This window comes from Drosophila willistoni (assembly GCF_018902025.1).
Source record: "Drosophila willistoni isolate 14030-0811.24 chromosome XL unlocalized genomic scaffold, UCI_dwil_1.1 Seg141, whole genome shotgun sequence".
Taxonomy (NCBI): domain Eukaryota; kingdom Metazoa; phylum Arthropoda; class Insecta; order Diptera; family Drosophilidae; genus Drosophila; species Drosophila willistoni.
Genome location: NW_025814052.1, coordinates 13079521 through 13107097, shown reverse-complemented (window position 1 = coordinate 13107097; position 27577 = coordinate 13079521). Strand labels below are relative to the sequence as shown.

The 27577-nt window shown below is 38.1% G+C and overlaps 3 protein-coding genes, 1 long non-coding RNA gene and 6 other non-coding genes across 10 annotated transcripts; 1 reads left to right on the top strand and 9 right to left on the bottom strand.

Annotated features, from left to right (window-relative positions):
- Positions 1 to 16744: 16744 nt before the first annotated feature.
- LOC26528834 (mediator of RNA polymerase II transcription subunit 15) lies at positions 16745 to 20960 on the bottom strand. Its single transcript, XM_015178622.3, has 5 exons — positions 20674 to 20960; positions 19389 to 20526; positions 17500 to 19328; positions 17194 to 17429; positions 16745 to 17115 (listed from the first exon to the last, which is right to left on the bottom strand). The coding sequence occupies exons 1-5, from the start codon at positions 20958 to 20960 to the stop codon at positions 16799 to 16801; spliced, it is 3807 nt and encodes a 1268-aa protein (XP_015034108.2). The 3' UTR covers positions 16745 to 16798.
- Positions 20939 to 23101, bottom strand: LOC6641163. The gene is made up of 5 exons (XM_015178616.3): positions 22892 to 23101; positions 22318 to 22758; positions 21863 to 21930; positions 21111 to 21266; positions 20939 to 21051 (listed from the first exon to the last, which is right to left on the bottom strand). The coding sequence occupies exons 1-5, from the start codon at positions 22990 to 22992 to the stop codon at positions 20939 to 20941; spliced, it is 879 nt and encodes a 292-aa protein (XP_015034102.1). The 5' UTR covers positions 22993 to 23101.
- LOC124460515 lies at positions 23002 to 23526 on the top strand. Its single transcript, XR_006954428.1, has 2 exons — positions 23002 to 23052; positions 23123 to 23526. It is a non-coding gene; the product is annotated as an uncharacterized LOC124460515 (long non-coding RNA).
- A 404-nt stretch (positions 23527 to 23930) lies between these two features.
- On the bottom strand, positions 23931 to 27498 carry LOC6641270 (40S ribosomal protein S5a). The gene is given in 6 exon segments (XM_047011473.1): positions 23931 to 24124; positions 24921 to 25019; positions 25295 to 25411; positions 26533 to 26583; positions 26585 to 26957; positions 27424 to 27498. Coding segments are annotated over 5 exon segments (708 nt in total). The 5' UTR covers position 26957; positions 27424 to 27498; the 3' UTR covers positions 23931 to 24055.
- On the bottom strand, positions 24207 to 24351 carry LOC6641162. Its single transcript, XR_049706.2, has one exon. It is a non-coding gene; the product is annotated as a small nucleolar RNA psi28S-1192 (small nucleolar RNA).
- On the bottom strand, positions 24392 to 24536 carry LOC6641161. The gene has a single exon (XR_049705.2). It is a non-coding gene; the product is annotated as a small nucleolar RNA psi28S-1192 (small nucleolar RNA).
- LOC6641160 lies at positions 24582 to 24723 on the bottom strand. The gene has a single exon (XR_049704.2). It is a non-coding gene; the product is annotated as a small nucleolar RNA psi28S-1192 (small nucleolar RNA).
- LOC6641159 lies at positions 25099 to 25254 on the bottom strand. The gene has a single exon (XR_049703.2). It is a non-coding gene; the product is annotated as a small nucleolar RNA psi28S-2876 (small nucleolar RNA).
- LOC6641157 lies at positions 25714 to 25878 on the bottom strand. The gene has a single exon (XR_049701.2). It is a non-coding gene; the product is annotated as a small nucleolar RNA psi18S-1854 (small nucleolar RNA).
- On the bottom strand, positions 26090 to 26254 carry LOC6641155. The gene has a single exon (XR_049699.2). It is a non-coding gene; the product is annotated as a small nucleolar RNA psi18S-1854 (small nucleolar RNA).
- Positions 27499 to 27577: the final 79 nt, after the last annotated feature.

Genomic DNA, 27577 nt, shown 5'->3' with positions numbered 1-27577 from the left:
CGTGAGCTCGTAAATTACTTAAATAATGAAAATTACAATATTTACTCTTTTGTTTCGGCTACGATGGCGTGAATTGCCTGAATTTGTGTTCCGGCAAATGCTTCTGTCACCAGAATGAAAATGGTGAAAATTTTCATCGTTTACAGAATGAAAACGGCTATTACTAACGGAACGGAATTGGATAAATTGTTTGATCTAATCTTGATACAGTATGTCAAGGCTCAGGAGGTTGCTCTTTTACAATTTGTTGTCTTTATTTTAATGGGGGGTTTTCAAAGAGAAATTGTTTAAATCTCTTAATGGAACATCAGTTCATTTGCCATTTAAAGTTTACCTTACTGCAAATGTATAATCTATAATATACATATATATAAAACGCGGAGTATATAAGTATAAGTAGATAAATAATGAGTTACATTATGCGCGGCACGCTTTTTGAGATTTAATTAAAGCCCAATTGAAGATGAAATGATCGAGGGGAGAGAGTGGGGGTAGCCAAGGCCTGGCAAAAAGGCGAAGGTTAAGGCCCAATGCTGTGGCTGATGCTGATTGCTTCGCATGTTGGCCAGCGATTTTTCAGACATGAACATGAAACGTGCATGCAGTTGGAATGAGAGTAAGAGAGAGAAGGCATGAGTATTATCGTCATCATCGTCATCATCATTATCATCCTCATCATCGATGAATTGCCGTTTGCCGTTTAATAGGCTACCGATGCCGTACGATAACCTACCAACCACCCGGTAGACTATGGCCGAGAACCACTCGAGTTCCAATTCCATTTTGTTGCTTTTGTTGTTGATGTTTCTGTCTTCGTGCACGTAATTTCCGTTTCCGTTTGAGCGAACGGCAGCCGGTGACACGCGACAGATGTTTGCACATACTTCACACACACGCACTTAAACCCACACCCACACCCACACACACACACACACATACTCATACAAAATAGGTGGACCACATGTAATGGGTAAGCGCGTTACTATGTCATTGACTGGCAGCAAATCGAACCGTAAAGCCTATAACAAGTCTGATTAAACTATATTGAATCAAAGACCTAATATTTTTAAATTGCTTTACACACCTTTTTCTCTTTCCCAATTTCACTCAATTGCTCTTCGTCTTCCCCTCTTCCCCTCTCTGATGTTTATCCCCATGGAAGAATTTCTATAGCGGAAAACTTTCCCTCCCTGCAAGCTGAAGGGAAATTCAAACATCGTTCAGCAGCTACATGAAAGTGTATACAAAGTTCAATTCGATGCCGTTCATGAAATGAAATCATTTAAGAGGATTTAAAATGATATTTCATTTCTCTTTCGCATTAAGCAGTTTTTCCCATTTTTGGGCCAGAGCAAAAGCTTTCGCTTCATTCAAAATGTGGCTAGTCTTACTTAAATTTAGTTAAAATGATTTGAGTACAAATTGAGTTTATTTTTAAGAACTGAGTTTTAACTGACCTAAACTATTGGCATTTTTAAAATCGCTCACACTCTCAACTTTGAAAATATGTATATTTGCCGATTTTCGAAAGGGAACACAATTTTGGATTGAAGCATATATCTTATCTTATCTTATCTGTTATCGTTTTAAGCAAGTCAAAAAAAAGGTAAAAACAAAGGAGCAACAATTTCAAATAAACCTTAATTTCATAGTCAATTTTTGAAGTATTTGCAAAATGCATGTCTTTATTTTCAAGTTAGAATCATATCTTTCAATCGGCATAGAAATCCCGAAAAAAACCTTTATCTTCACGAATCATTTTTGATCAATTCATGTTTTAACTTTCACATTGGATAGTGATCTTTTGAATGTGACCCTAAAAATCTTATTTTGGATTGTACTGGGCATCGAAGAAGAAGGGCAGGGAAACGAAGTTATTTTATGAACCCTTTCAACTTAAGTAGATGCCAATTGCCAGAAGAAGAACATTTAATGGAGAGTAGGTACGAATTGAATCACATTTTCATACCCTTGAAGAGGGTATTATAAAATTGTTTAGATGTTTGGAGAAGTTTTCGAATCCCTGTCGGTTTGACCCTTGAAACAATTTATTGAAGAAATTAATGATTTTAAAATGCCCCACACTCAAAGGGTATATGAGCTTCGGTGCAACCAAAGCAAGCATCTTTCTCGTTTATTATTTTAACTGCTTGTCCAAACTAATTGCACTTTAAGAACAAGAACTAAATACTACAAGACAAGAAAAAAGGTTACAAATATAAACTCAAGCCAGTTGTTCGACTTGTTCGGTTGTTGTAGCAACACAAACTACTGCCACAAGAGCAACAACAACAACAAACAGTTCACAGAACCACATGAACACAGCAAAAAGAACAATAACAATCAAGCAGACACTTTGTCAACAATGTCTGACGAACTGTCAAAAAGCCAGAAAGAAATTGTTGCTTCTGCTCAACACGAGCGAATACAACGCGACTAACTGTTCGGTGTGTCTGCGTCAAGGGACAACAGTAACAACAACAATAACAACAACATATATATATGTAGTATAAGTAACAAACTTTGTTGTGTACTTTAATGTCCCTGGTACCCTGCTTACGCGAGGTCAACACAAGTTGATAAAATTAACCTAACTCAAATTTGTCACCAATTTCGCAATTCAATTTCGTTTTATAACCAAATCCATGTCCATCGTCAACAACAGTGATCCTTCATCTAGGGGAGTCTTGTTTTTTGTTGTTTTTTGTGTTGTGGCCAATTAAGCAAAACTGTCACCAACTGGGCTAAAGTGCATGTGAAGGCAGTCAGAAGTTGAGATAGATCAGAGATCAAATTCGCAAATTGATTTTGGCTACATCAATTACAAATCGAATTTACAAAGTCCAAAGGGATAAAACAAAAAAAGAAAAGAAATACCAAAAAACCCAAACGAAACATTGTACAAAATTTGAAGTTTATGCATTAAACAAAATCATGATAAATGGAAAATGCATAAAATCAAATTAAAAATTATGAATGAAAAATAAAGTGTATAGAAATTTTATGCGCAATATATATATATATACATATATATTTTTAGTGTGATTTATTAGTGTACATGTAAACACACACACACACACACGCACACACACATGCCTGTGAGTTGTTCGTTTTTATATTTTTCTATTTGGAAAAATTGCATACAATACAAAACGCAATTGTCATTCAATCAAACAGTCAGACGCACATGGCCCACATGTGGTTTTTAGCCCTAGGTTAAGGGTGTTTCAGCCACCCACAACCACCCCCCCCCCCCCATGCCACTTTTCTACCCCCTTACTGTTGATGCCTAGAGGCATTTTATTTGCGGCTGCTCAAGCGGCTTTTTACAGGCGTTGAAATTTTATGCAAAAATATTTTAATTGAATTGTCAACGCGATTTTTTTCTCCTTCTAGCACACACACAGAGAAAAAGAGGGTGAGAGGGTGAGGGGAGGGGAACCCATTGTAATTGTTGTTCCCTTTCATCAACCACTCAGTCAGTACTTTGCTCATTTTGTTCATTTTCATTATTTGTTAAGCTTTTAACTTTAATTTAATATTTAAACTCCTTTTGTTGTTTCACTTTTGATGTTGCCATTATATCCCAGGCAACATGAATGCCGTCACTGTGGCCATGCCACCTGTCTGCCATGATGTCACCTGATGAAATATGCATGACAGCATTGGCACCCGCAATCTTATGGCTCCCGGCTCCCACAATTCTCTCTCATCGCTCGCTGCGTTGCCAATAATGACGACCAGCCATGGTAATGACACCGACAATGGGCCAATTATGGACAACCTCAGACCAACACCTCCCCCACCCAAAAGCTCTTCACCTCCTCAACAGTTTGCCAAGGGCTTTCCTCATCTAATTGAAGTAACCACTGAAAGAGGTTTTTCGATTATCGAAAATCGAATCCAAATAATGTCCATATACACATTGGCGAATCTAAGGATATAAAATGGGGGGGGGGGGACTTTGCCATCTTAAAATGAGCAATTGTATTCATAAGTGAATTCTATAGGGGACAAGGTGTCCAACATTTCACAGCCCACTGTTTATTTATAAAAATGTTTGTTTAATTATATATTAAGCAGCTTAAAATTAACAATTAATTGTTAAAAATAATACAACGAAACAAATCTTTAACATTTTTCCCATAAAATTCGATCGACTTTGGCAATTTTGATTTTTCAATCATCGCCTGAAGGTATGCAATACCTACCAAATGAAGAGTTTCGCCTTTAAAATGTTTTTTTTTTCTTTGTGTTTTCTCATTCAATTGGCTTTGTTTATTGACTTGGGTTTCACATGCAACATTTTGTATTTCGTTTTGCTTTATTTTCGTTTGTCTTCTTTCAATCTGGCATGAGAAATATTTCATTTTTTTTGTCTCTGTTAACTCTTCTCATTTCTTTGTATCATCATTTTGATTTTCATTTCCTGCTTTATTTTATTTCCGCTATGCCTACACAATTCGATTTAGCTAAATTTCTTTTTACTCTTTTCCTTGTACACTGAGTGTGTCTGTTTTCTTGTTTGAGTAGTTGAAGAGTTTGTTAAAGATCTTTCGCATCTTTATTAGATTTGATGATTAGATAATTTACAGGTTGAGTGGTCGTTGGCCGTTTAAAGATTTAACAGGGGGAAAGGGTATACAACCTTGGCCAAGACTGTGCCCCTGTGACTCCTGATATTATCAGGCAACCCATAAGATACTAACCGAAGGAAAAACCAAAACAATTTCCTTAAATGCAAATGAATATTTCACACATTCACATTCGCAGGATTTTGCGCCATGCCAAAAAAGTACACCTGCACCTTACATCCATCCTTGTGTATCCTTTCAGCGAATTTCGATTACAGAGCGGATATGGCGGCATTTTGCCATGATAAGTAAACTCTGTAAATGTCGAAGGCGTACTTGCCTTTACTTTACCTTTGCTCCCTTCATCCCTTTCTTCATCGTTTCGTTTCGTTTCGTTTTCTTTTTATTTTTTCATGGCCATTTCAGAGTTCCCTTCCGAATCCGAGTCGAGGCGAGATGCCGACACTTTGTGTTAGCTCAGCGCTTTTCAATTACACAAAACTGCCAAAAAGGTTTATGAATACGCAAACTGAACGATTATACTGAAACCGCAAACTCTAGGGTAGCAGAGGGCATGATGAGTGATTCTAAGATACATAAGATATATATTTAGAAATCTCTATCTATTATCTGTCTGATATACCTGCCTCCTGTTTTATACCATATCTGAATCTCTTTACTTTCTTAGTCTTACCTTCCTATCCTTAATACCTACCCCACATCTATGTTCGGTATAGTTATCTACCCTTTGTTCATCTTCCATTTGCTAACTGTTGATCACTGTCAATTATCTAGGGCCACCCAAGTCGATCTTCTTGTTTCGAGTTTTGGGCGCGTCCCTTTTGATTGTTTGTTTCTCCTGGTTACTCGGTTAAACTGTTGAGCAAACAAACTTTGGCATGAGAAAAAGGGCTATAAGCATGAGAGTTGAAGTTGTTGCCGCTTCTTTTACTTACCACTTTAATTGCACTGAATAATTCTGACTGCTGCTCGAGAGGTGGGTTTAAGGTAGGGGGGGGGGGAGGGGCGGGATGAGGTTTGCCGGTTGTATTTTGTTTTGTTAACGCCACCCGACAAATCTAATATCATCAAATCTTCACGCTAATCTCGGGGCTGCCAGGCAGGTGTCCCAAATTTATATGCAAATAAACAATTACAACAGAATGGAGACAATCGACAGGAGACAGTTGTTGTAGTGGGCGTGGTCGGGACTCAGTTCACCTGGGCTTACCACACAAGCATTGTCATTGCCATTGTCATTTGCCTTGCCTCGCGTTGCGTTGCCTCGTGTTGCGTTGCGTTAAGGCATTTAAGTCGTCTTGTCTTTAATTTGAGGCATAGCAGAAGCCAAATGAGAGTTTAACCATGACGTGCAAATAAAAATAACACTTATAGCATGCGTTACACATACCTACAAAATTATGTAACAAGATGGCTTAGAGGATGAGGAATCAGCTTTGCGGCTCACAAGCTCAGCAACTAAGCGTTGGCGTGTTAAGCCTTCTCGACAATTCATCGGCTTATCCCAATTGCCCAAGTATTTTTAGAGGCAGCCCACTGAGACAGACTATCCCTCTCTCCATCCCTCCCTCTCTACCTCCTCCCCACCATCTACTCTCACCATTTGGAGCGTCTTTGTCTGCTGTTGTAATTAAATTTCATCAGCTTTTCCTTTGTGTTGGCGATTAAATGGCAATTGTTTTTGCTTAGAAGCCCATAGCAACAAACAATAAAAAACAAAACACAAAAAATAAAACAAAAACATAAGCAAAAAATAACCTAAAGATAACGCCGCTTTAATGATTATCCCTCGGATCGTTTATTCGCTGTCATTGCCAAAATGGGATAAATGTTACTAAACCGTGTTAACGCCTCCAGCAAGCAACAAAAGAACCGATTAAAGTCCTAATTGCAATGTTTTCAAAGGGTTACATATGAATTCGATTGGTTCCACTCAAATCCTTTAAAAATTCGACAAAAAATAGTCTGAGTAAATCAAGTCAATCTGTGATTCTGCCAATTTTTTACCGATTTCAAAGTCTTAAATGAGATTTCAAGGGGCAAACAAATCATAAACTGAAAACTGCCTTGTAGGCTAATTGTAAGTTATGAGTTTATCAAAACCAATAAATCGATTCTATTGCATACCTTAACGGGCAAAGCCAAAAACTTTGAGAAGCAACTTTGTACCGATTTAACACCGCCAATATAACTACTGATGTATGCAGAGTTAGGTACTTACATATAGTTTTTACAAATTTACATCTTGTCTTAGTTTAGTTGTTTGCCACAAAAGCTTTTGCTCGGGTGACAACTATAAGTCTGCACTAAATCGCTGTTTTTTTTGGTTTTTGTTTCTCTTTGCCTTTAACATTTCGTTCGCTCGAATGACGAGGTGTTTTGGCTACAAAGGGTATATTAGACTTCTTAACAGTGTTAGCTAATTTAAGATTAATGTTTGATTTGGTAAGATTAAGAGTGATAATGAAATGTAATTCAGTTAAGTATGAATCCCGTTATCAACTAACGTAGAGTATCTTTTTAGTCAGCATCCACTTTGCACTTTCAACGCAATTTTATTTAACAAAATTCAAGCATTCATTTGTGTAGCACCTGGTGTTTATATTCTGTCTGGTTTTTGGTTCTGGTTTTTGGCTTAAATTGTTGTTACATACATATGTATGTACGTACCTTTTCACTGCTTTCGTGTTATGAATTTTTCAATTCCCGGAAAAAAATAGAAAACGAGGAATACAAACATAACAAAACGATGCGAAACCAAAAAGTTCTATGTGACAGTCACATATAGAACAATCCACACATACATACATATGTATGTAGGTACAGTATGTGTGTGTACATGTGTTTTGTTTGTATGTGTATTGTGGCCAAGTTGATGGGCATTTAACAGTTTTTGGAGTACATTTGCAACATGTGTTTGTAGGTGTGTGTGTGTGTGTGTGTGTGTGTATGTAGGGTAACAAGGATAACAGCGTACCTAACATAATTAAACACATTTTGTGTGGATTTACTTGGCTTGGCCTCTTTTTATACATATTTGTACAGTTGGTCCAGCTTGGCCTCCTCTCACTCACTTTTTTGGTCTTTTATTTAAAAGAGTTCTCTTTTACTATTAATGACTTTGTTTAGGCTTTAAATTTGATTATGCATTCATTATTCTATTTCCATTCGAAATGTCATTTAATGTTACAAATTGTTGGATTTTTTTTGGATTTTGCGTTGTGGTCTTTAAATGTTTGAAAACTATTTGAGTGTCAAATTTTCGTATTTCCATATTTTCGATTATCCTTTGTTCACTTTCTCTCATTTGATTCTTGAAATTAGCCTTTGACTTTGGGCCAAAGAGTAAACAGTAACATTAAGCAGTGTTCAAATTGCTGCATACTTTGCGGCTGCACAGTTAAGACTTTTCACCTATTTTGCTTACCACATAAATTAGTTGGCATTGTTGGTTGAGGTTAAAAAGTCAGAAATCGATAAGTGCTTGATCTTTAAAGATTGTGCTAAACTTCCTAAATGAACAAATTAAAAAAATGAATATGAAAACCTGAATTAGAGTTAACCCAAATTGAGACATCTAAAGTATTTCTACTTCATGTCAGGAAATAGGTATTTTGTTTTTTTCTCCTGTTTTGCATTCAAACCCTATGACAAGACCCTTCAAAAGCATCATCAACATCAACCCCAAACTCTATACATTTATGACCTTTATATGATGGAGGTTCGCTTTTTGGTTACATTTTCTCTTCTTTTTTGTTTTGTTTTTGTGTTTTGGTGGGTCTAACTCAATCTCAATTTACATTAACCGTTTGTAATTATTACGGTAATGGAAGAAAAGCAAGGGATGGTTGGTTATGAATTGGATGGGCATATCTGGGGCTAACCTTCTTACTGCCTGCATTCATTTTCCATGCATCATTCATACGCTTACCGTGTTAATTATCCTGAAATGCGGTCTATTAAAATTTCAACAGCCACAGGGACGGTAAGCTGGTACTCTTACCCTCCACTTTCATTACCTTTTGTCCTCACACCCGCACACACACACACACACACACACACACTGAGAAAGAGCCTTGCCAACAGCTTTCAGCTTCCGCCATCTAAAACGTAATTAATGAAAGCACACTTAAATCATTTTTGTGCGTGGACCAACACGTGGACCAACAAAAAAATATATACAATTAGTTAACAAGCACGAGAGAAACAAAGACCAAACAGAGGACCAGAGGACTAACTTCATATCAACTTGACAATGTGTTTGTATACCCTTGCCAAGTTTATGCTAGCTTTTGGTAAACAGCATAGTAAAAAAATAATATTTACCAAGTCAAAGGTCCCCCTTTTAGAGGACCCAAAACAAGGTTATTTTTGGGTCTATTGTGATACTCTCACTGGAGGTTAAAAAAACAATCATTTCTCTTCAAGAAACTCAATCGAAAGACACTTAAAATTTATATTTAATATATAAGTATAGAGATCGATTTTCGACCTGATCTGTGCATATTAACTAACTCTTCGTTTTGGGTATATAACAAGGTTTCCTCTATAAACTCAAGCATGTTTTTACTTAAACATAAATCAAAAATACGTTAATTGTAGTTAATACAAATATAAACATTAGATTTACTCTAATACCTTTTCGTATTAAACTTATCCATTCAATCAGAGACTTTAAAGATATACATATATGTATATATACATGAACATACATATGTCCATCAAGCTTTCTCGAACTTCCCTTTTTGCACATGTCAAAATGTTGTAATATACCCATTCATCTAGGGTATAAATCGGGAAAATTAAATCCCGTTGAATGCGGGAAAAAGGTGACAGGCCACGCGCTAAAACGTTTCAATTTTTCATAAATATTCAAAAAGGTAACAAAACAACAACAGGGACAATCTAAATGTGGGCGGGGCAGGGGCACAAACAGCTGTTTTTTTTTCCTCTGCATTCTTATTTCTCTGTTCTGTTGTGTTCTCTTTTTTTTGGGAGGACTAACAAGGAGCAAGATTTCCCATTCAAATGGTCAGCATAACGAAAGAAAAAGAAAAACGAGAGCAATCTCGAGCTTCGTTATCTTCTTTATATATTTTGTAGGTGTTGTATTACCCTTCCCCTCTAGGCCACCACCACCCCACACCACTCCACCCCAGTCCATGGACTACAAGAAGAGAAGAGCAGCGAAAAAAAAAATGAAATATAAATAAATAAATAAAAAAAAAAAGAGGGAAACTTTTTCGATTTAAGCAATTTTTATACTTCCTAGCATTCATGTAAGCAAGAGAATATTAGCACCACTTTTACTTCCCATTTCGGAAAAAGAGCAAAAGCTAAAACTATTTATGAGAGTTCAACTTAAAGCTAAAAAAACAGATCTACTTTGAATGTCTTTGTTTCTGAAAACATTCAAAGATGGACTACAATCGATAACTAGTCTCTGATTTGAGTGTTCTCTCTACTTAAAATTAGAGGGAACTTTCACGACGTTTGGAATGACCCCCAAAATCAACTGATCTAGCAGTTTGCTAAGAAAACCAAACTTTGGTCTTACTCTATAGAATGGAGTATAAAAATATTCGACTACCTTTCCCTTAAATTTATCTAGAGATATTTGTGTGTGTGTGTACATACATACATACATATAGTATAGCTTTTCTTTTTGCCTTGTCGGAAGCCCAAAAGATGGGGGAAATATGGTGGAAAAGGCTGCTTTGGATTTCGAGGGAGCGACTACAAGAGCGCCCAAAAATTAATGCAAATTTATATCGTGGAAACTTTTCAATTTGTTTTTACTTTTTCTTTCATTTTTTGCTTTCTTTCTTTCAATTTTTTGTTCCTTTTTGGCAAATGTTGCAACGACATCCCTTAGCCGGACATGGCTAGTCTCTTCCCATCCCCTCAATCCTAAGCTAACTAACCAGGCAGTCAGGCAGGCAGGCAACCGACCCATACATACATACATTCTGAACTGGTAAGTATTTCGTATTTTGCTTGCACAATTTGGCCATTTTCGCGCCATAATTAACGTGCCGCCAAATGCCCCGCGGGGCGCCAAATGCCACAGTTGCCGGCTTCGACTTTGGCTGTTGGCTTCCCTCTTCGCATAAATATATAAACATGGTTGCTGCTCACACATACATACATACATACATACAAACACACACACACACATATAGGTATGTAAATAGTAAAGATTCTTTTGGGAAAGAGGAAGGGACCCAAGGACAAGCTACTAGACGGGCACGACAATGAGGTCTATGTTTATGTCTGCCAGACTTTAGCCTGCCAAGTCAAAGAAGTGAGTAGGCTTAGGCCATCATAAACTTGTTTGGAAATAACAAACAAAAGAAGACACCAGAAAAACACAGGAAACAGCACTGTGAAATATTCTTCTAAAGGCTATATACATATTATCCTTGTTTGGCCATATCATTTAGTTTTACAATAAAAAACTAAAATAAGTAAAATAGAGAAAGAAAGAAGAACCAGTTTCTTGTTGTAAACAATTGTTTAACTTAATACTTTAATCAGTGTTTGAGAATCAAACCTAATAATAAAATAAGCTTAATCAGCTTAATTAAAGGCTTAAATGCACCTGCCTATAAGTATGCTATACATATATTTTTCATTATCTGCTATAATTTGCATTTCTGAATTTTCCTGATATTTTCTTTACACAGGATTCAAGAGTTTAACAGTTTTTGGCGACTCCCTGAAATAGTTTTATTTACTCCAACTCTTTGTGTTTTGCAAATGTTTCTCTCAGTGCATTTAGTTAATAGAAAGTGCCACCGCTACTGCTGTATGTATCATTAAAAAAAAAAAAACTTAAGTTCAGACTGGGCCAAATGCCGCAATCAAGTTATTATTAAGTTTTTCTATTTATCCAACATAATTCATAATTTGTTTACAAAGCGTATAATAATATTAACGTCTTGTCCTGCCGCTTCGACTTCATTTTGCACGGCCTGATGGCTGAGGAGACAGCGAGAGGATCCGTTTTTGCCTTGGTTCGGTTTGGTCAGCTAGTTGTTGCCTGTCAACGTGGCCAAGATAATCAGTCCTGGTTGTTGTTGTTGTTGCTGTTGCTGTTGTTCCTGCCAAAGGCACAAAAGTGCGTAGAAGAAGGATGACACCAACAACGAGGAAAGCGATTCGTGGGAACGGAGGTCAGTAATTTTGCAACGGAAAGTTGAAACTTGCTTAAACTGTCTGACCAGACGCCAACTCTGCTGAGGCCTCCATAATCGCATTAGGCAGAAAACGAAAGACTGAGGGTATGCCATTTTTTATATATATGTATATTTCTTTTTTTTTTTTTTTCCTTTTACCCCTCCGCTCTGCTCCTTCTCTACTTCTATTTCTATTTTCTTAAACTTTTTTTGATTGGCCAACTTCCTTACGAAAACTTTTGGTGACCACAAGCGCTCAAGCAACTGATTATCCTTCAGTGTTTTTTTCCTTTTTTTTTCTTTCTTTCATTTTTTTATGCTTGACACTTTTTATACCCTGTTCGTTCTTTTTTTATGATTTTTGTTGTGGTTGTTGTTATTGTTGTTGCTGTTGTTGCCTTGTGCACTCGGTTGAGTTGGTTATGGAAGAGACGAGGCTGAAAATCGCTTTAAATCACAAATAAATAAAATATACATGACTGCCAGGCTCACGAATTGCTCATCAGGAGCAGACTGTCGACAGGAGGCAATGGCAAAGCAGTTACCTCTCCATATCTATCTCTCTCTCTCTCTCTCTCTCTGTCTTTCTCACTGTTTCTCTCTTTGTCTGTTGTTCGGTTTTTTTTTTCTCAGTTTTATGCAAAAGGGAATTAAGTTAATTGAGTAGCGTAAAAAGCGACATCAGCCATCTACGACAAAAGCAAAAACCCATCCCAGACCAAGAAAGTCAAAAGACACCGACTACAGTGGCGTCGGGCGGGATATATAGAGAATTTTCGGAAGGGATTTTGAAAAATCGTCAAACAGGTCAAGCATAGCCAGTGCCGGATTAGCCATTTAGCAGGACCAGCAAATGCTACAGGCCTGTAGCCCATTAAAGCCCACATTGCGTATGCGTAATTTCAAATAGGACTTTTTCCATGCTTGAAGGCATCCTAATGATTTTTTCGCTTAAAAACATAAGTTTAAAACCATTAAAAGCATTCCCCAAGGATCTAGCCAAAACTGATAATGGGATCACATTTATAATAACTGTTTCCCCACCCGCATCAAATTGACTACGCCCATGATTGAATTACATATTTCAGCTACTGTACTGCTTAGTAATTGTGCATAAAAATAAAGCGATTTATATGCGAATATACATATATATGTACATATATTTTTTAATGCTTCATAATTGGGGCATACCCCGAAAAAAGAAAGTTGATGGCAGCTGAAAATGGAATGGTAGATGAAGTACTTGTCTGTTACCAAGTGATATGTTAATGCTTATATCTTGAAAGGATATTCTCAACGTGTTCTTAGTGTGGTTTTCTTTTTAATTTATTGTTTGCATACACACACACACACACACACAAAACAACATTTGACAGTGTTAACAAAAAAATTATCATAAATTCCAGGAAGAAATCTATTCAATTATGAGATGGGGGTAGGTACATACATAGATACATATTTACACGAATAAGCAGTAGGTAATAGCAATCTGATCACAATCAGAGATGATTAATTGAATAGTAACAGTTACGTTACATTACCTTTTCATGAGATTAATGATTTACATTTGCATTTTAATGATGATAAGTTCATGCCAGGGCTGCAGGAATGTCCTTACACACAGCATTTCTCATTGAAATTTTTGTAAACTTTATTTAGTTTCAGTTTAGATGTTTCCTAGATCTGAATACACTGAAGTAGGGGCTTCCAAGTGATATGTCAATGCATTGCTTAGTTAATTGAATGGTTTATTATCTATTGAGGTATGCTTGAAGACTGCATTGGGTTTGAGGTTATGATACTGAAATTTGTAGCCCTGGTAAGAACAAATGAACCGTAATTCGTTTGTCAAATTTTTGAAATGAGGCGTGATGCCAGGGATTAGGGGCAAGAATATTATTTGTATTCATTTTAGGTGGACGAGGACGAGGAATTCATTAAGGTCTTGGGAATGGTGCGTGACCATTGTTCATTAAAATTGAAAAATGTCACTTTAATGAATTTATTTACGACACTTAACACAAGTGAAAACAAACAGAGAAAAATGATGTTCATTAACATAAACCATTTTGTTCTTTCACTTATTTTTTTTTTTTATTCCTCTCTTGCATCCCCGTTTTTCTTTTGGCCATTATTATGGTTGAGCAAACTTCCATCTCGCCTAACACACACACACACACAGAACCCACAGGGCCCACAGTTCAGTTCAGTCGAGGCTATTGTCATTAGCATTTCGACTGTTGGTTCTTGAGTTAGAGCCGCTCTGTGTAGTTGATGAGTCAATATGTCAAGAAGTCATTCGGTCCGGTCATCTTGCGAATGAATATTGATTCATTTGTTTAGCATTTGGTAAATGTTGGCATATTTTTACCAAACACGTAACGCTAAAGATGTTGAAATATGCAGTAAAGTAATATATGTAATTTATTAATAAACATTAAATTAAGTAAGTATCGTATATTTCTCACCTTTCGCTTTTGATTTATTTAACAGTTTAACATACTTAACGAGATAAAGAAATCACCAGGGAACACGAATTGATCCCTTTATGTTCTTCATTTAAAGTTTACTTTACATATAATACCACAGAATTAAGAAGGAATTAAGGAGGAATATAAACCTCGTTATAGATAGAAAATCTTTTAAAAATCTTTTCCATCTTTCATTTTGATCTCTCAACAGCCCGCTAACAGACCTTTCAAATGTTAAACCTACCTTACACTGTTAATCCACTGTTAATGCACTGTAAACTTTGTTTGAAATTGTTGGCAAACATTTTTACATTTTCTTGATAACCGATTAAATGTATTAACTTAAGTTAAATAAAAATGATTGTTATTATAATAATTACATCAGGGTTGTTGATATTTTTGATATATGTATATATAGTTGTTGATTTATTTCCTATCAAAACTATTAAAAGCTTTTGTCAGATGGAATGAAAATGGGAATGGGAAAATGAATTAGTCAATAGAAGGCAAGTGAAAATCAGATTTGAACAAAACATTGATTTGAGAAAACGTTCTTACAGTGATTTATTGTTCGTCAGTTAGCACAAGCAAAAGGATAAATTCTAGGTGGCAGCAGGTGTTTAAGTGAATTCCATGGGTCACCACAAACCGAATTGTAAATTTAGTTTATTCATTGACTCGAGGTGGAGGATGAGATTGGTAGAATTGAGTATCAGTATCGGTCTATTCAGATCCACAACCACAAGTAATTACATTTGACTAGTTGTTGCTTCTGTTGGCCCTTTTCAAACACACACACACACACACACACACTCCCACCAAAGCAGAGGTCATTGTGGCTTAGTTTGTCCATGTGCTATATGTAGGTAGGTGGTTTAGCAGTTAGGTAGTTCTTCCACCTCGTCTTTACCTCTGTTACCCACTATTTGACTTGGCTAATTCAATTGCTTAAGCACAAGTAATGAAGCACAATGAACTGTATTTGCGGCCAGGGAGTAGTTTACTTGCCGCGCTCTGTTCCGCACCAGTAACCGAATCGCCACTTTCATTCTTTGCTTAATGCTTCAAGTCACGTGTTTGATACGTTTGGACTCCTATGGTTAATTTTCACCCATCGAGTCTACAATCAACAATGGGACCGATGCCATGGCAGGAGGCAGAACGCAGAACGCAGAAGGAGAACCTATAGCCTCGACTTCTACCTTTGGACATTTGTTTGCGTAGCCATACAAGGTTTCTTCATTGTTGAATGCCTTAGGAATTAGGACTTTGATTCAGCCGCTCTCCCTTTCTCTCATTTTGGTCGCTCTCCCGCTCCCGCTCTGTCTATCGCCTTTGTTTGATAGCCATTGAAAGCAACATCATGCATTATGGGTTTCTGCTCTAATAGAGTCAATTTTGCAATTGCAAATGAAGATGAGCAGCATTTGAAGTAAAAATATCAAAGAAGCTAACATCGGCTATGCCGAAGTTGGCAATAATAATTTTACATTTTCAAAATTTGTTTTCTGCAACTCAATTCATCCATATACAAGGAAAACAATTTGACTCTTTATACTATTTGTTTTGTTCTTATTCTTTCCTCATTCCCAAAGCAAAGCAACGCACGCATACACATACAGTTTTTGTAGCGTTGCGTCTGTGTGTGTATGCATGTACTCGCTGCCGGCAGAGCTGGGAGCAGAGCCGATTACTATATTGACTGTAACTTGTGTTATATATTTCCGATCACATTCAAATTTTGGGATCTGGGGTTTTATATCCAATATTATCACATATGCAAATTTCATAGCGATACTCTAATTTTTATGAAAAATTTTCTTCTAGAGCTATATGATATAGTGGTCCGACTCTGATAAATTTCATACTTGATCTGCTCCAGATAATAAAAAGCACAGAAAAAAAATTTCACCTCGATAGCTCTTAAGATGGCTGAGTAAAACGCATACGGACAGACGGACATGGCTATATCAACTTAGCTTCTCATGCTGATCAAGAATATATATACTTTATGGGGTCGGAAACGTCTCCTTCTGTGCGTTACAAACATCTGACCAATTTTATAATACTCTCTGCAAGGGTATAAAAATGATTAGTTCTATTTAATTATTATTAGCAGGATAAAATAAGATCAACTCGAAAGCATTATGTTTTATAGCATCCAACATAGCGAGTTAGCAAACTATTTCTAACTATTGAAGTTTTATTTTATTAATTCGGATGTACAAATTTCCTATGTATACACCATATATATAATATATATATATATATACATATATATACCTAATATATAAATCTACAGATTTGTGTTTTTATACTTCATTCTTTTTTTTTTTTGGCAGTTTTCAATTATAATTTTTTGGTCCTTACAATGGAAATTTGATGTTCGCGAATTTCGAGTTCACGGAATTTGAATTTTAAAATTTTGTAAAAAAAAAAAAAGAAAAACTCAAAAAATCCTAAAAAAAAAAATCATATATAAGGAACACTTCTGGCGAGGTAGTTTTGGCGATTGCTGTTACATATCTGAGAGAAAGATATATATAATTTATTTTTATACGTCAAGGCTGGCACGATGTCGCTTTGCCGGTGGCTGCTGTGTATCCAGTTCATCATCTTGATATCGGTCCAAATATTCAAAGAGCCAGCGACCAAAATCATTCATATAGGCATCAACCTGTTGAATGCCATTTATATTGGTTACTGCTGGCGGGGGACACGAACTTACTCCACAAATGTGTTGAACAAAGTATTCAGAATGGAAAATGGCCACGATTATATCTTGGATAAGAACATCCAAACGTAAGGCCAATTTTGCAAATGATTCTGCAAATTGTTTCAACACAATGTATGTTTTACTGGTAAATACACCTATCAATTCGACAGAGATGGCAATTTAATGATTAAATGATTTAGAAAGAGAGAGGGATATGTAGCTGATTTACTCACTAGGCCGCTCTTTGCGTGATACAATAAAGTATTTCTTCAATATATACTGAGCCTGATCGCTAAAGTTAACCTGACGTTCATGTAGCAATAGGAACAGCAAACGCATATCATCGTCACTAACATCTAGGGCATCCTGAGTGGATTCATTAGCCTCATTTTCACTATACTGATGGATTATGAAATTGGTTATATCTTCGGCAGATAGTTCACCCATATAAATGGGAAGTCCGAATATTCTAAAAATGAATAAAATAAACATAATTGTAATAGTTGAAATGAGATTGATTGATCCGTGATTGATCTTACGGGCAAAAATTAGCAAATGTTGTTGTCTGATTTGCTGAATGTTCTGGCTGCCAGTACGTCCAGACAGCTGCCTCTAGCAACTGTTCACCACTTATTTGAGGCACAGGCACCACCCCATTCTCAATGCACTTCTGGAGCTCTTCGCTTTGGTCACGCGACAAGCATGTCCAATCGCCAGCATAGTAGACACCACGTTGAGCCATCAGTAGGGGGCTAGCGGTTATCCAATTATATCGCGTGGGCAGAGCATTAAAGGATGGCTGCTGTCCACCGCTATGGGGGCCGATAAACCGTGGTGCTAGCTGACCCACACATGTTAACAAAAGATTGGCCAAAGAGCTGTCCGTGGAAATAATGCACAGGGCAATTGGTTGTCGCATCTCATCCTTGTCGATGGAGGCCAGGCTGGCCAAAAGGGCCATCTTCAGGTACACAAAAGAATCCATGGGCACAATCTTCTGGCAAAGTTGCGCACTTAATGCATAGACAAAGGCATAATCCGAATTATTCGAGCATATTAAATTGTACAATTTTGAGATGCTTTCTGGCATTAATCTGAGGTCCGGACTGGATGATTTCGTTGATTTAGCGCCAAAGAGCTGATGACTTGTCTGCCGATGATGATTTGAATTTGGTGAATGTGATTGTGGTGCCCTGCTGGTGGTGGTACCGACGCCTTCTCTTCTATTAATAGTGCCTGCGTTTTGGGTGTTGGTCACGTCGATTATTATTTCGCCTTGGTCGATTGTTGTTATATTTGTCATGAACTCCATTTCCTCTGCCTCCGGTGCGTCTTGTGCCTCCTGTGCCTCTGGTGTTGCCGTCTCCCCCTCCAGAGTCATGGTTCGGTCCATGTCCAACAGTTGGCGTGTATATTGGAGGTCCCGGTGCTGGGTAGGTATGCTCTCCTCCCCCTCCTGCTGCTGATTCTCCTCCGCCGACCATTGGTGGTGGCTGATATTGAGGCTGTTGGTTATTGACGGCGACGGGCGTGTATATTGGAGGTCCCGGTGCTGGATAGGTATGCTCTCCTCCCCCTCCTGCTGCTGCTGCTTCTCCTCCGCCCACCATTGGTGGCGGCTGATATTGAGGCTGTTGGTTATTGACGACGACGGGCGTGTATATTGGAGGTCCCGGTGCTGGGTAGGTATGCTCTCCTCCCCCTCCTGCTGCTGCTGCTTCTCCTCCGCCGACCATTGGTGGTGGCTGATATTGAGGCTGTTGGTTATTGACGGCGACGGGCACGTAATACTTGAAGGTAGTGGGCTGATATTGGTCCATTGGTCCGGCGCCTCCGATGACTGCGCCGTTTGTGGGATAGTACACACCTCCCGGATTGAGGATTGCTCCGGGGGGCGGACTGTACCCACCCCAGTACTGGGGAGGCTGGCTAGCCGAAAAACCGACTGGGCAACATTGCTATTTTGCTGTTGCATCGGAATGGCCAAGTGCGGTGCATTCCATACGAGATTATTATTGTTGGATTGAAGTGACTGCTGATTGATCAAATCCTGGCTGCTCTGGTCAGGCAAATACGGACCCTGCACAGCCAGTGGAACTGGAACCACTGGTTCCATGTAATAGTTCATTGTGGGATCATTTGGCGTGGGCAGTAATCCAGGCGGCAAAACGAATTGAGTCGGTTGCGGTGGTTGATAGGGGACAACCTGCTGATCAGGCATAAAAGCACCCACTTCCGCCTGAGCAGACGTTGAAGGGGGAATCTCAATGAATGGGTCATTTGGTGTGGGCAATAATCCAGGTGCAACTAGTTCGAAAAGTGTGTCCGGCCTTAGGGAGCGCGTGAAACGTTGGCGACTACGTCGATCCTAAAGGGTACACAAAAAATGAAACGTTCCCAAGATTTTAAAATGTTTTACAATACTTACACCAATCCTGATCATTTGATCACTTGGCCCTGGCTGTTGCGGCATCATGGCTTCAACATGGGGTGGAACTGTAGCTAGCAAATCAGGCTCACGATAACCCAAAGTTGGACGGAATTCCATGGCATTTGAGTTAAGTCGACTACGTGAGACATCCACCGTAATGGGTGGTGCCCTCGGTGCCCTCGGTGCTGTGGCATTTCTGGCAGGCCGTTGATTTGTGTACTGACTATGCCCATGACCAGGTCTGGACGATTTGAGACCGGAGGACCGACCAGCCCTTCCATTAGGCTCGCTTTGAACTGGCGTCTGATTATTCCAATTACGCTGACTACGACGATTACGTCGTTTGTTTTGATCAAAATTAGCCCTTGTTGTTCTCGTCATTCCGCACTGTTTATTGCCCACCGGAGGACGAGCTGCAACATTTTGAGTTGGCAGCGATATTGGAATTACTTGACTGTTTGTGGAATGGCTAGTTGTCGGCTCATTTCCATCGCCACGAGCCTTTTCATTGGTCTTCTCCTCCTGATCTTGCTTCTTTTTTGCCTCCTTTTGCTGCTCTTTGGCATGACTCATTTCACGCACAGATTTTAACCATTCACCAACCTCCTGATGCTTCGCAGTGCTTGTCGGCGGAATAGCAGAAGGTAGAAAATTTCCCAGCACTGGTGCACTTACGTGCCGACCACGACCACCACGTGTACGGGACGAAGACCCCGGCATCGATGGTGAATTGGATGACTGAGCATTGCTGGTGCTTGCTCCCGGATCGTTTCTATAACCGCTGCCATCATTTACTTTATGCTTCTTGACCTTAGCACCACCAATGGTCGGAAACTCTTCCATATTTGGGGCATAGCTAGCATTGCTAGGTGCTGCCCTAGTCTCAATTTTGTCAGAATCCGAACGCCACACATTGCTTGTCCTAGCCATTGTCCTCATGGAGTTAACGGCAACTCCGGCACCAGCCTCAGGTGGCGCCGAGGCGGTTACAGCATCGACTGATTCCGCTTGGCTTAGGTAAGCATTGCTGGGCGTCATTACAGGTGTAACACTGCTCAGGTAAGAGATGGAAGTAGCGGCTACATAGGAAGTAGCTTCATTTTCATTGGTATTTTCCGAGGATTGCTGAGTTGTCCTGGGGGATGAAAGAAAAAGAATATCTTTATAATATCGGTTACACAGGAAAGGATAATTCTTCTCCTTGACAGTTGGGAATACATTTTGTTGACATATAAAGAATAAAGAGTTTTAGGGAAACTCTCTCTTTTAATATAAAACTCACTCGGTCTTTGGGTGCGAAGTGGATTGACTTGGGGATTCACGTTGCGAGCGATTCTTTTTCTTTGGCTTATGCTGGGACTGCGTTTGCTGTTGAGACGTCGATTGCGGCTGCTGTAGCGACAGATTTGGTTGTTCTCTTAGCTGCTGTTGCTGTTGTTGCTGCTGCTGCTGCTGTTGCTGCTGTTGCTGCTGCTGCTGATCTGTTCCCTCTTCACCACCATTAAGAAAGTCATTCAGTTGTATGGGATTGCGCCGCCGGGACCGACCTAGACTCTTCTTAGGTGGCATATTTCAAAATTAAATGCCGCTGATGATGCCGTAAAATAGCCACTAAGAAGATAATCTGCCCCCAATTTCAAGTCCAGATCGTACGTATGATCTAAGAAGGCAAAGGATAAGGAAAACTTTGCAATTATCTGTTATCCTGTGTATATGTACCTCTTGCACGAGCCAATATAGCACGATGAATGCAACCAGAAGTTCGCGGTGACTGCACGCTGGATATAGAGAGAACTGCTAGCAGGCGATAGGATTCAAGGACTCGCAATTTTTGATACTCGCTCATAGGCCGGCTACAGTTAGAACATAAAGGAGCTGCAAAATTCAGTTACAGAAAATTAACGAAAAAATTATGACAAGGATAATTCTCCTGTCAGGTTTAACCAAATAATTTTGTTAGCAATTTGTGTTGTTAGTTAGCCTTTATTACCTTTATTACCATGAATTCATTTATATCCTTGTTATATGTATATTCACTTATTATGCTTTTTATGTTTTTATGCAATTTGAATAAAACTCTTGACTACAACTGAACTCTGATTAATGATTATTTTGCCCTTTACTTGAACTTAAAGTAAATGACACAGCCAACTTGATCCCTGCACCAAAAAAGGAATTTCAATATTAAATTTAACTAAAAATTTTGTGAACTGCTCGATGTTGTTGATGAAATCGAAATGAAATGAAATGAGACGAAATTCCATGAGTATGACTTTTCCCCTATTTCAATTTCTATTGTCTAAATGTCATTAAGTAGGCCTTGGATTACAGTTTTTTAGTAGGCCGGTAAGCAAGTGTCAAAAAAGAAAGAAAAGTAAATTTAGTTAGTAGGCTAAAACGAAATGTCAGATTAGTATTTTGTATAGTATAGGTTATTAGCTTAGTTGCTGCGTGTGTGTGTGTTAACCTACCATCCGTGGAGCTGGTCTGTAGTGCATTGCGTAGGCAACCACTACCACAGAACCATATTGTTTGTAGGCTACAAGAAACAATAAAAACATTCAGGAAATTAACTTCGATTTGGCCAAAGTTGATATGTGCAGTTATGGATGACTTAAGACTTAATCGTATTAGGTATAAAACTCTCTTTTAACAATAATTAAATTGCCTTCAATAAATTATTTCATTTGGGTTAATATTAAACACTCTTCGTCTACTTATCTGTTTAATTCCATGAAATTATAGTACTTTTACTTGTTGTACATGGAAGCTGAAGAGGATTTGGCATAATGGTTCGATCAGGCACCAAAGATGGACGGATAGACAATAAGCAGACAAAACTCTATATTATACCCTCTCGGCAAGAGGATAAACTTGAAATTCCTGTTGGAACACACATCTCTCTCCTGATTTAGATGATACTTACACAAGCGTCTCCGGTGGCGTATAGGCCGAGAGTATGCCCTGAATAAAGGACAAACCCAAGGGGAAGGATTGCTGACCGGGATCAAAGAGCAAATTTGGATGGAATTGAAGTCCCACTAAACGCCATTGGGCATGCAATTGACCAATATCCACTGGCTTGTGGCCAAGCAGACGCAATTGTTGCCGCACCAGACCAAATGCGGCGTATTTCACAGCCTCTGCGAACTGAATGGGCTCCCGTATGACCAGTTTCAGCAGTTGCGGTGCACGCTTTGCCAAATCTCCTACGACAAAATCCAGACGAAGTTGCAGTGGTGCTAGCAAATCCTCCGGACGTTTAGTATCCTGATAATGAGCCACGAATTTTTGTACGCAACCCTCGATCAGTTTTAGCAAATGAGTGTTCCGGCAAAATTGTTCCACAATCTTGTGTACATGGAATCTAAAGCATATACATATATGCACACATATGTATGTGTGCGAGTGTGTGTCAGTGTGTGTGTGTTTGTGTGCATGTGTCTTCTGTCTCTCTAATTTCATTTAATTTAATTCTAGCTGCAACTACTACTACTTACTGACTATGGCCTTGATGCAAAGTCTCGTCTTCTTGAATGGCGCTCAAATTATTCACGTTGTTCCCTGTTGATTGCTGATTATCTGCATTCACATTGAACATCTTATGTGACGGATACCGCTCTGTGAATGAACTGGACTTATATATTCCACACCATTTACAGTAAATAAGAACAAAATTATTGAGAAAAGCTGACAACACACTGAAATGAAATTTCAAAAAAAAAAAAAAGCACTAGGACTTTGGCATTTTGAACGACTGGTCACACTGCGGCTCATCAAATGCACTGCACAGTGGGGTCAAGCAAGCTGCCTATCAAACTTTTAGAGAAAATGCAAAAATACCATATTCGACTCGAAAAAATTAACTTTGAAAAGGTTAACCAAGAAATGAAGATTTTAATTTAAGCTTACAAAGGCATCACAAGTTATTCAGAACCATATTGTTTGTAGGCTACAAGAAACAATAAAAACATCCAGGAAATTAACTTCGATTTGGTCAAAGTTGATATGTGCGCAGTTATGGATGACTTAAGACTTAATCGTATTAGGTATAAAACTTTCGTTTAACAACAATTAAATTGCCTTCAATAAATTATTTAATTTGGGGTAATATTAAACACTCTTCGTCTACTAATCTGTTTATTCCATTAAATTATAATACTTTTCAATCGATCACACATATTCAAAATGTTTGCGCGATTTAGTGCTGCGTTATCGAATTCAAAAATATTTCAGTAATCTCCCCAATGAGGTTAGGTTCAAGATTAAGTCGGCGTCTCGCAAAAACTTTCAAAATTATCAAATTAGATTATTACTCGACAAGAGCTCAGTGATTAAACTTATTATTTTTGTGAAAGTTTACACAAATTTCTTATGATGAACACTGAGCAACAATGTGGCGACCTTTTCGGCCCATTTTAGTTGATATTTAAATATATAACTTCAAATGAACCCGAAACACAAACACATTACAAATTATTTATTATCTCTATGAACAAACTAATTTGTTAATTTATATACACTTGGGGGTTGGATGAGTTGGATTTTTATCATGTTTTATTTATTTTTTTGTGTTACTTTACACATAAAGTACACACGTTTAGCATAGTAAAAAAAAAACCCACATAGAAAAATGTTTGCCTTTTCTCTTTGTTGTGTTTTGTTTAACGGTTGGATTTGGCCACACGCTCCAATTCGTCCTTCTTCTTGATGGCATAGGAGTTGGAAGAGCCCTACGAAATATAAAGAAAATGTAAATTGGTTAATATTATATGTTCCATAGAAATATACCTCAAATTCAAATAAGTTTAGTACTTTTGTTCATTTACGTTTCTCGTGTGCCTTGTCAGATAAAAGGACACAAAGCACAAGGATAATAAAAGAAGAAAATTTATCTAGTCCAAAAGCGAGTCTATCTTATTAGGCAATGATCATAAGATAGAATTAGATTGGACTCGAAAGAACTATCAAACGGAACTAAACCAAACTTTATTCAAATTATTTGTTCATTTACGTTTCTCGTGTGCCATGTCAGATGAAAGGACACAAAGCACAAGGATAATAAAAGAAGAAATTCGTATGGTCCAAAAGCGAGTCTATCTTATTAGGTTTAAATTCATAAGATAGAATTAGATTGGACTCGAAAGAACTATTTAACACTGAACTCCTAAACAAAACTATTTTCAAATTATTTGTTCATTTACGTTTCTCGTGTGCCATGTCAGAGAGAAGGACACAAAGCACAAGGATAATAAAAGAAAATTTGTCTAGTCCAAAAGCGAGTCTATCTTAATAGGCAATAATCATAAGATAGAATTAGATTGGACTTTCTATTCCATAATAATTACATAACGAACACGTTTTCTAATGTGGCTTTGCTGAATATCTCTGAATATTAAGAGATAAACTCATTTTAAAAAACAAAAAATTCTGGGCTTCAATCTGATCTACAAGCGAGGCGCAGTCATCAATGATTGGCATTAGAGTAGACCTTGGATTTCAATGACAAAATTATGGATCATCTCTCACCTTGGCAGCGTTAATCAACTCATCGGCCAAGCACTCGGCAATGGTCTTGATGTTCCTGAAGGCAGCCTCACGAGCTCCAGTGCACAACAGCCAGATAGCCTGGAAAAAACCATAGAAATGAGATAATTAGAATTATATTATTTAACTGCATCATGGAATATTAAACTTTTTTTGTGTTAGATTTGTCTCTTCAGTTCATACGCCAAATGTCGGTTATGTACACATTTAAAACGCTACGGATATACGATAGAATTTTATTCTAGCCAAGCTTTATAAGCAAGCAGTCTCTTTCAAGTTGAATTGGAACCACAAGCCATTGCTGCTGGCGCATAGGACACATGTAATGTAGGTGGTTGGTTTCAGTCATTATTTACCTGGTTAACGCGACGCAATGGCGACACATCCACAGCCTGACGACGGACAGTACCAGCACGACCAATACGTGTGGAGTCCTCACGTGGTCCCGAGTTGATGATGGCGCTCACAAGGATCTAGAATAGGACAATAGAGCATAATGAAAATAATTAGTTTATGCATTACATTAACAAGGTGTACGTACTACTGACAAACTATAGTAATAGTTTAAGTATCTAGAAAATGTTGCTTTAAGTTCCAAGAGAGCAAGAGGAGATATTATTTATTATAATCCTCAGGCACTAGGATAATTAAAGCATCTCTTTTATTTAAGTCCAATTTATAAATATGCCTAGTTGCGATATGGACATAAAAATCGACTGGCATTGAGGTGGACTGACTTGACGCTGATCATATGGTTCATATTTCTCTTTTTCTTTTTATAACTTTGTTGATTTTTGAACTTTATTAAGGTTATATCTTCGAGACGATATCCTTAAGAGGAGTAGTTTATCAGTTTGTTGTAGTCCATTTAGAATACTACAACAATTTATTGATTTATGAAAATCTCATTGCTATAGTTTTAGTGATGGACGTAATCAATTGAATTTACAATAGTTTTCATGTGGTTTTAAGTTCCAAGAGAGCAGGAAGAGGAGGCTTATAATCTTCAGGCACTAGGATAATATTAAAACCCTTTCAGAGGCTATTCTCAGTCCATTCTTTAAAAGATTATGCCCAGTTGGTTACAGATTGAACCCTAACTGGCATTGAGGTGGACTGACTACGACTATTTGGTGTTCTTCTCTCTTCTCATGATGATTTTGTTGATTTTTGAACTTTATTAAGGTTATATCTTCGAGACGATATCCTTAAGAGGAGTAGTTTATCAGTTTGTTGTAGTCCATTTAGAATACTACAACAATTTATTGATTTATGAAAATCTCATTGCTATAGTTTTAGTGATGGACGTAATCAATTGAATTTACAATAGTTTTCATGTGGTTTTAAGTTCCAAGAGAGCAGGAAGAGGAGGCTTATAATCTTCAGGCACTAGGATAATATTAAAACCCTTTCAGAGGCTATTCTCAGTCCATTCTTTAAAAGATTATGCCCAGTTGGTTACAGATTGCTACCCTAATGGCCCATGAGGTGGACTGATCCTACAGACTCATTGGTTTTTCATGCTATGATGACTGTTACCAAATTGATAGGTTAAAGAGTAGGAGATCTGGGGTCCATTAGACGATATCTTAACCCTGGCAGAGGATTTCTCGGCCAGTCAGCAAAATGTAATGATTTCAAACGAGGTGCTTGACAATGCGGCAGGCCATCAGCTTCTTGCCATTGTTGCGTCCCTTTCATACATCAGGGGAGCAGGTCCAGGCGCGCTCCCACAATGGGGGCACTGGGGCCTTGCGGAAACGCTTGGCAGCATACCGACCAGCCGAATGGGGCAAATAACGTGCGAATTTCTCTTTCACCGAAATGTAATCCTGCAGAGAAATGTCGTTGACGGTGACATCATCGCATGACCAGCGGCCGAACAATTTAATTTCGGGCAACTCAGTGGTGGCCACCACATTTGTTTCCAAAATGGTATCAGCACTCTCGGTTTCCAAGGGTGCGGCGGCTGCCGGCTCCTCGAAATTCTCCACAGCGGATTCAGCTACGTCGGTCATGCTGTAAGCAAAAAGTTGTTATTAAAAAGAGATTACAAGTGTAAAGAAATCCACACTATGGTGAGGAATTGAGCGCAACCATGCTTAACGTTTCACTACAATGTTTATACACATTTTGGCCAGACTTAATTCGTTGTGGACATAACAAAACACGGAACAAAAAAAAAATATTTTGGCGGGGAGGCAAAATAACTACGAGAGCGCAGTTTCCTTTTAACACGTGTAACACACAAGAAAAAAAAGATGGAAAAATATAAGAAAGTGTTTTCCCAATTATTTGGCGACCTATCATCTTCGTCTTTAACCTCAACTCGCGTGTATTTACACGCCAAACACATACATTTTTCTCAATTATTTGAACTGGCAATATGCTGTATTTCTTGAGATTTTCATTTAGCCATCACCCACTTGTATTATTGTATTCACTAAAAGTGTATTTCACTCGTATTTCTTTTTAAAATTCTTACATTTTTCACAGATGCAATTGGAGACACGATGTCAGCGCAAAGGCGAACGCCTGAAAAAGAACATGTTATCACATAGTGTTTGGCAACGTTGAAATATGACATTTCCTGTTGTAAGAAACAGGGTTGATTAACAAAGTAAAATAGTGACTCGAGG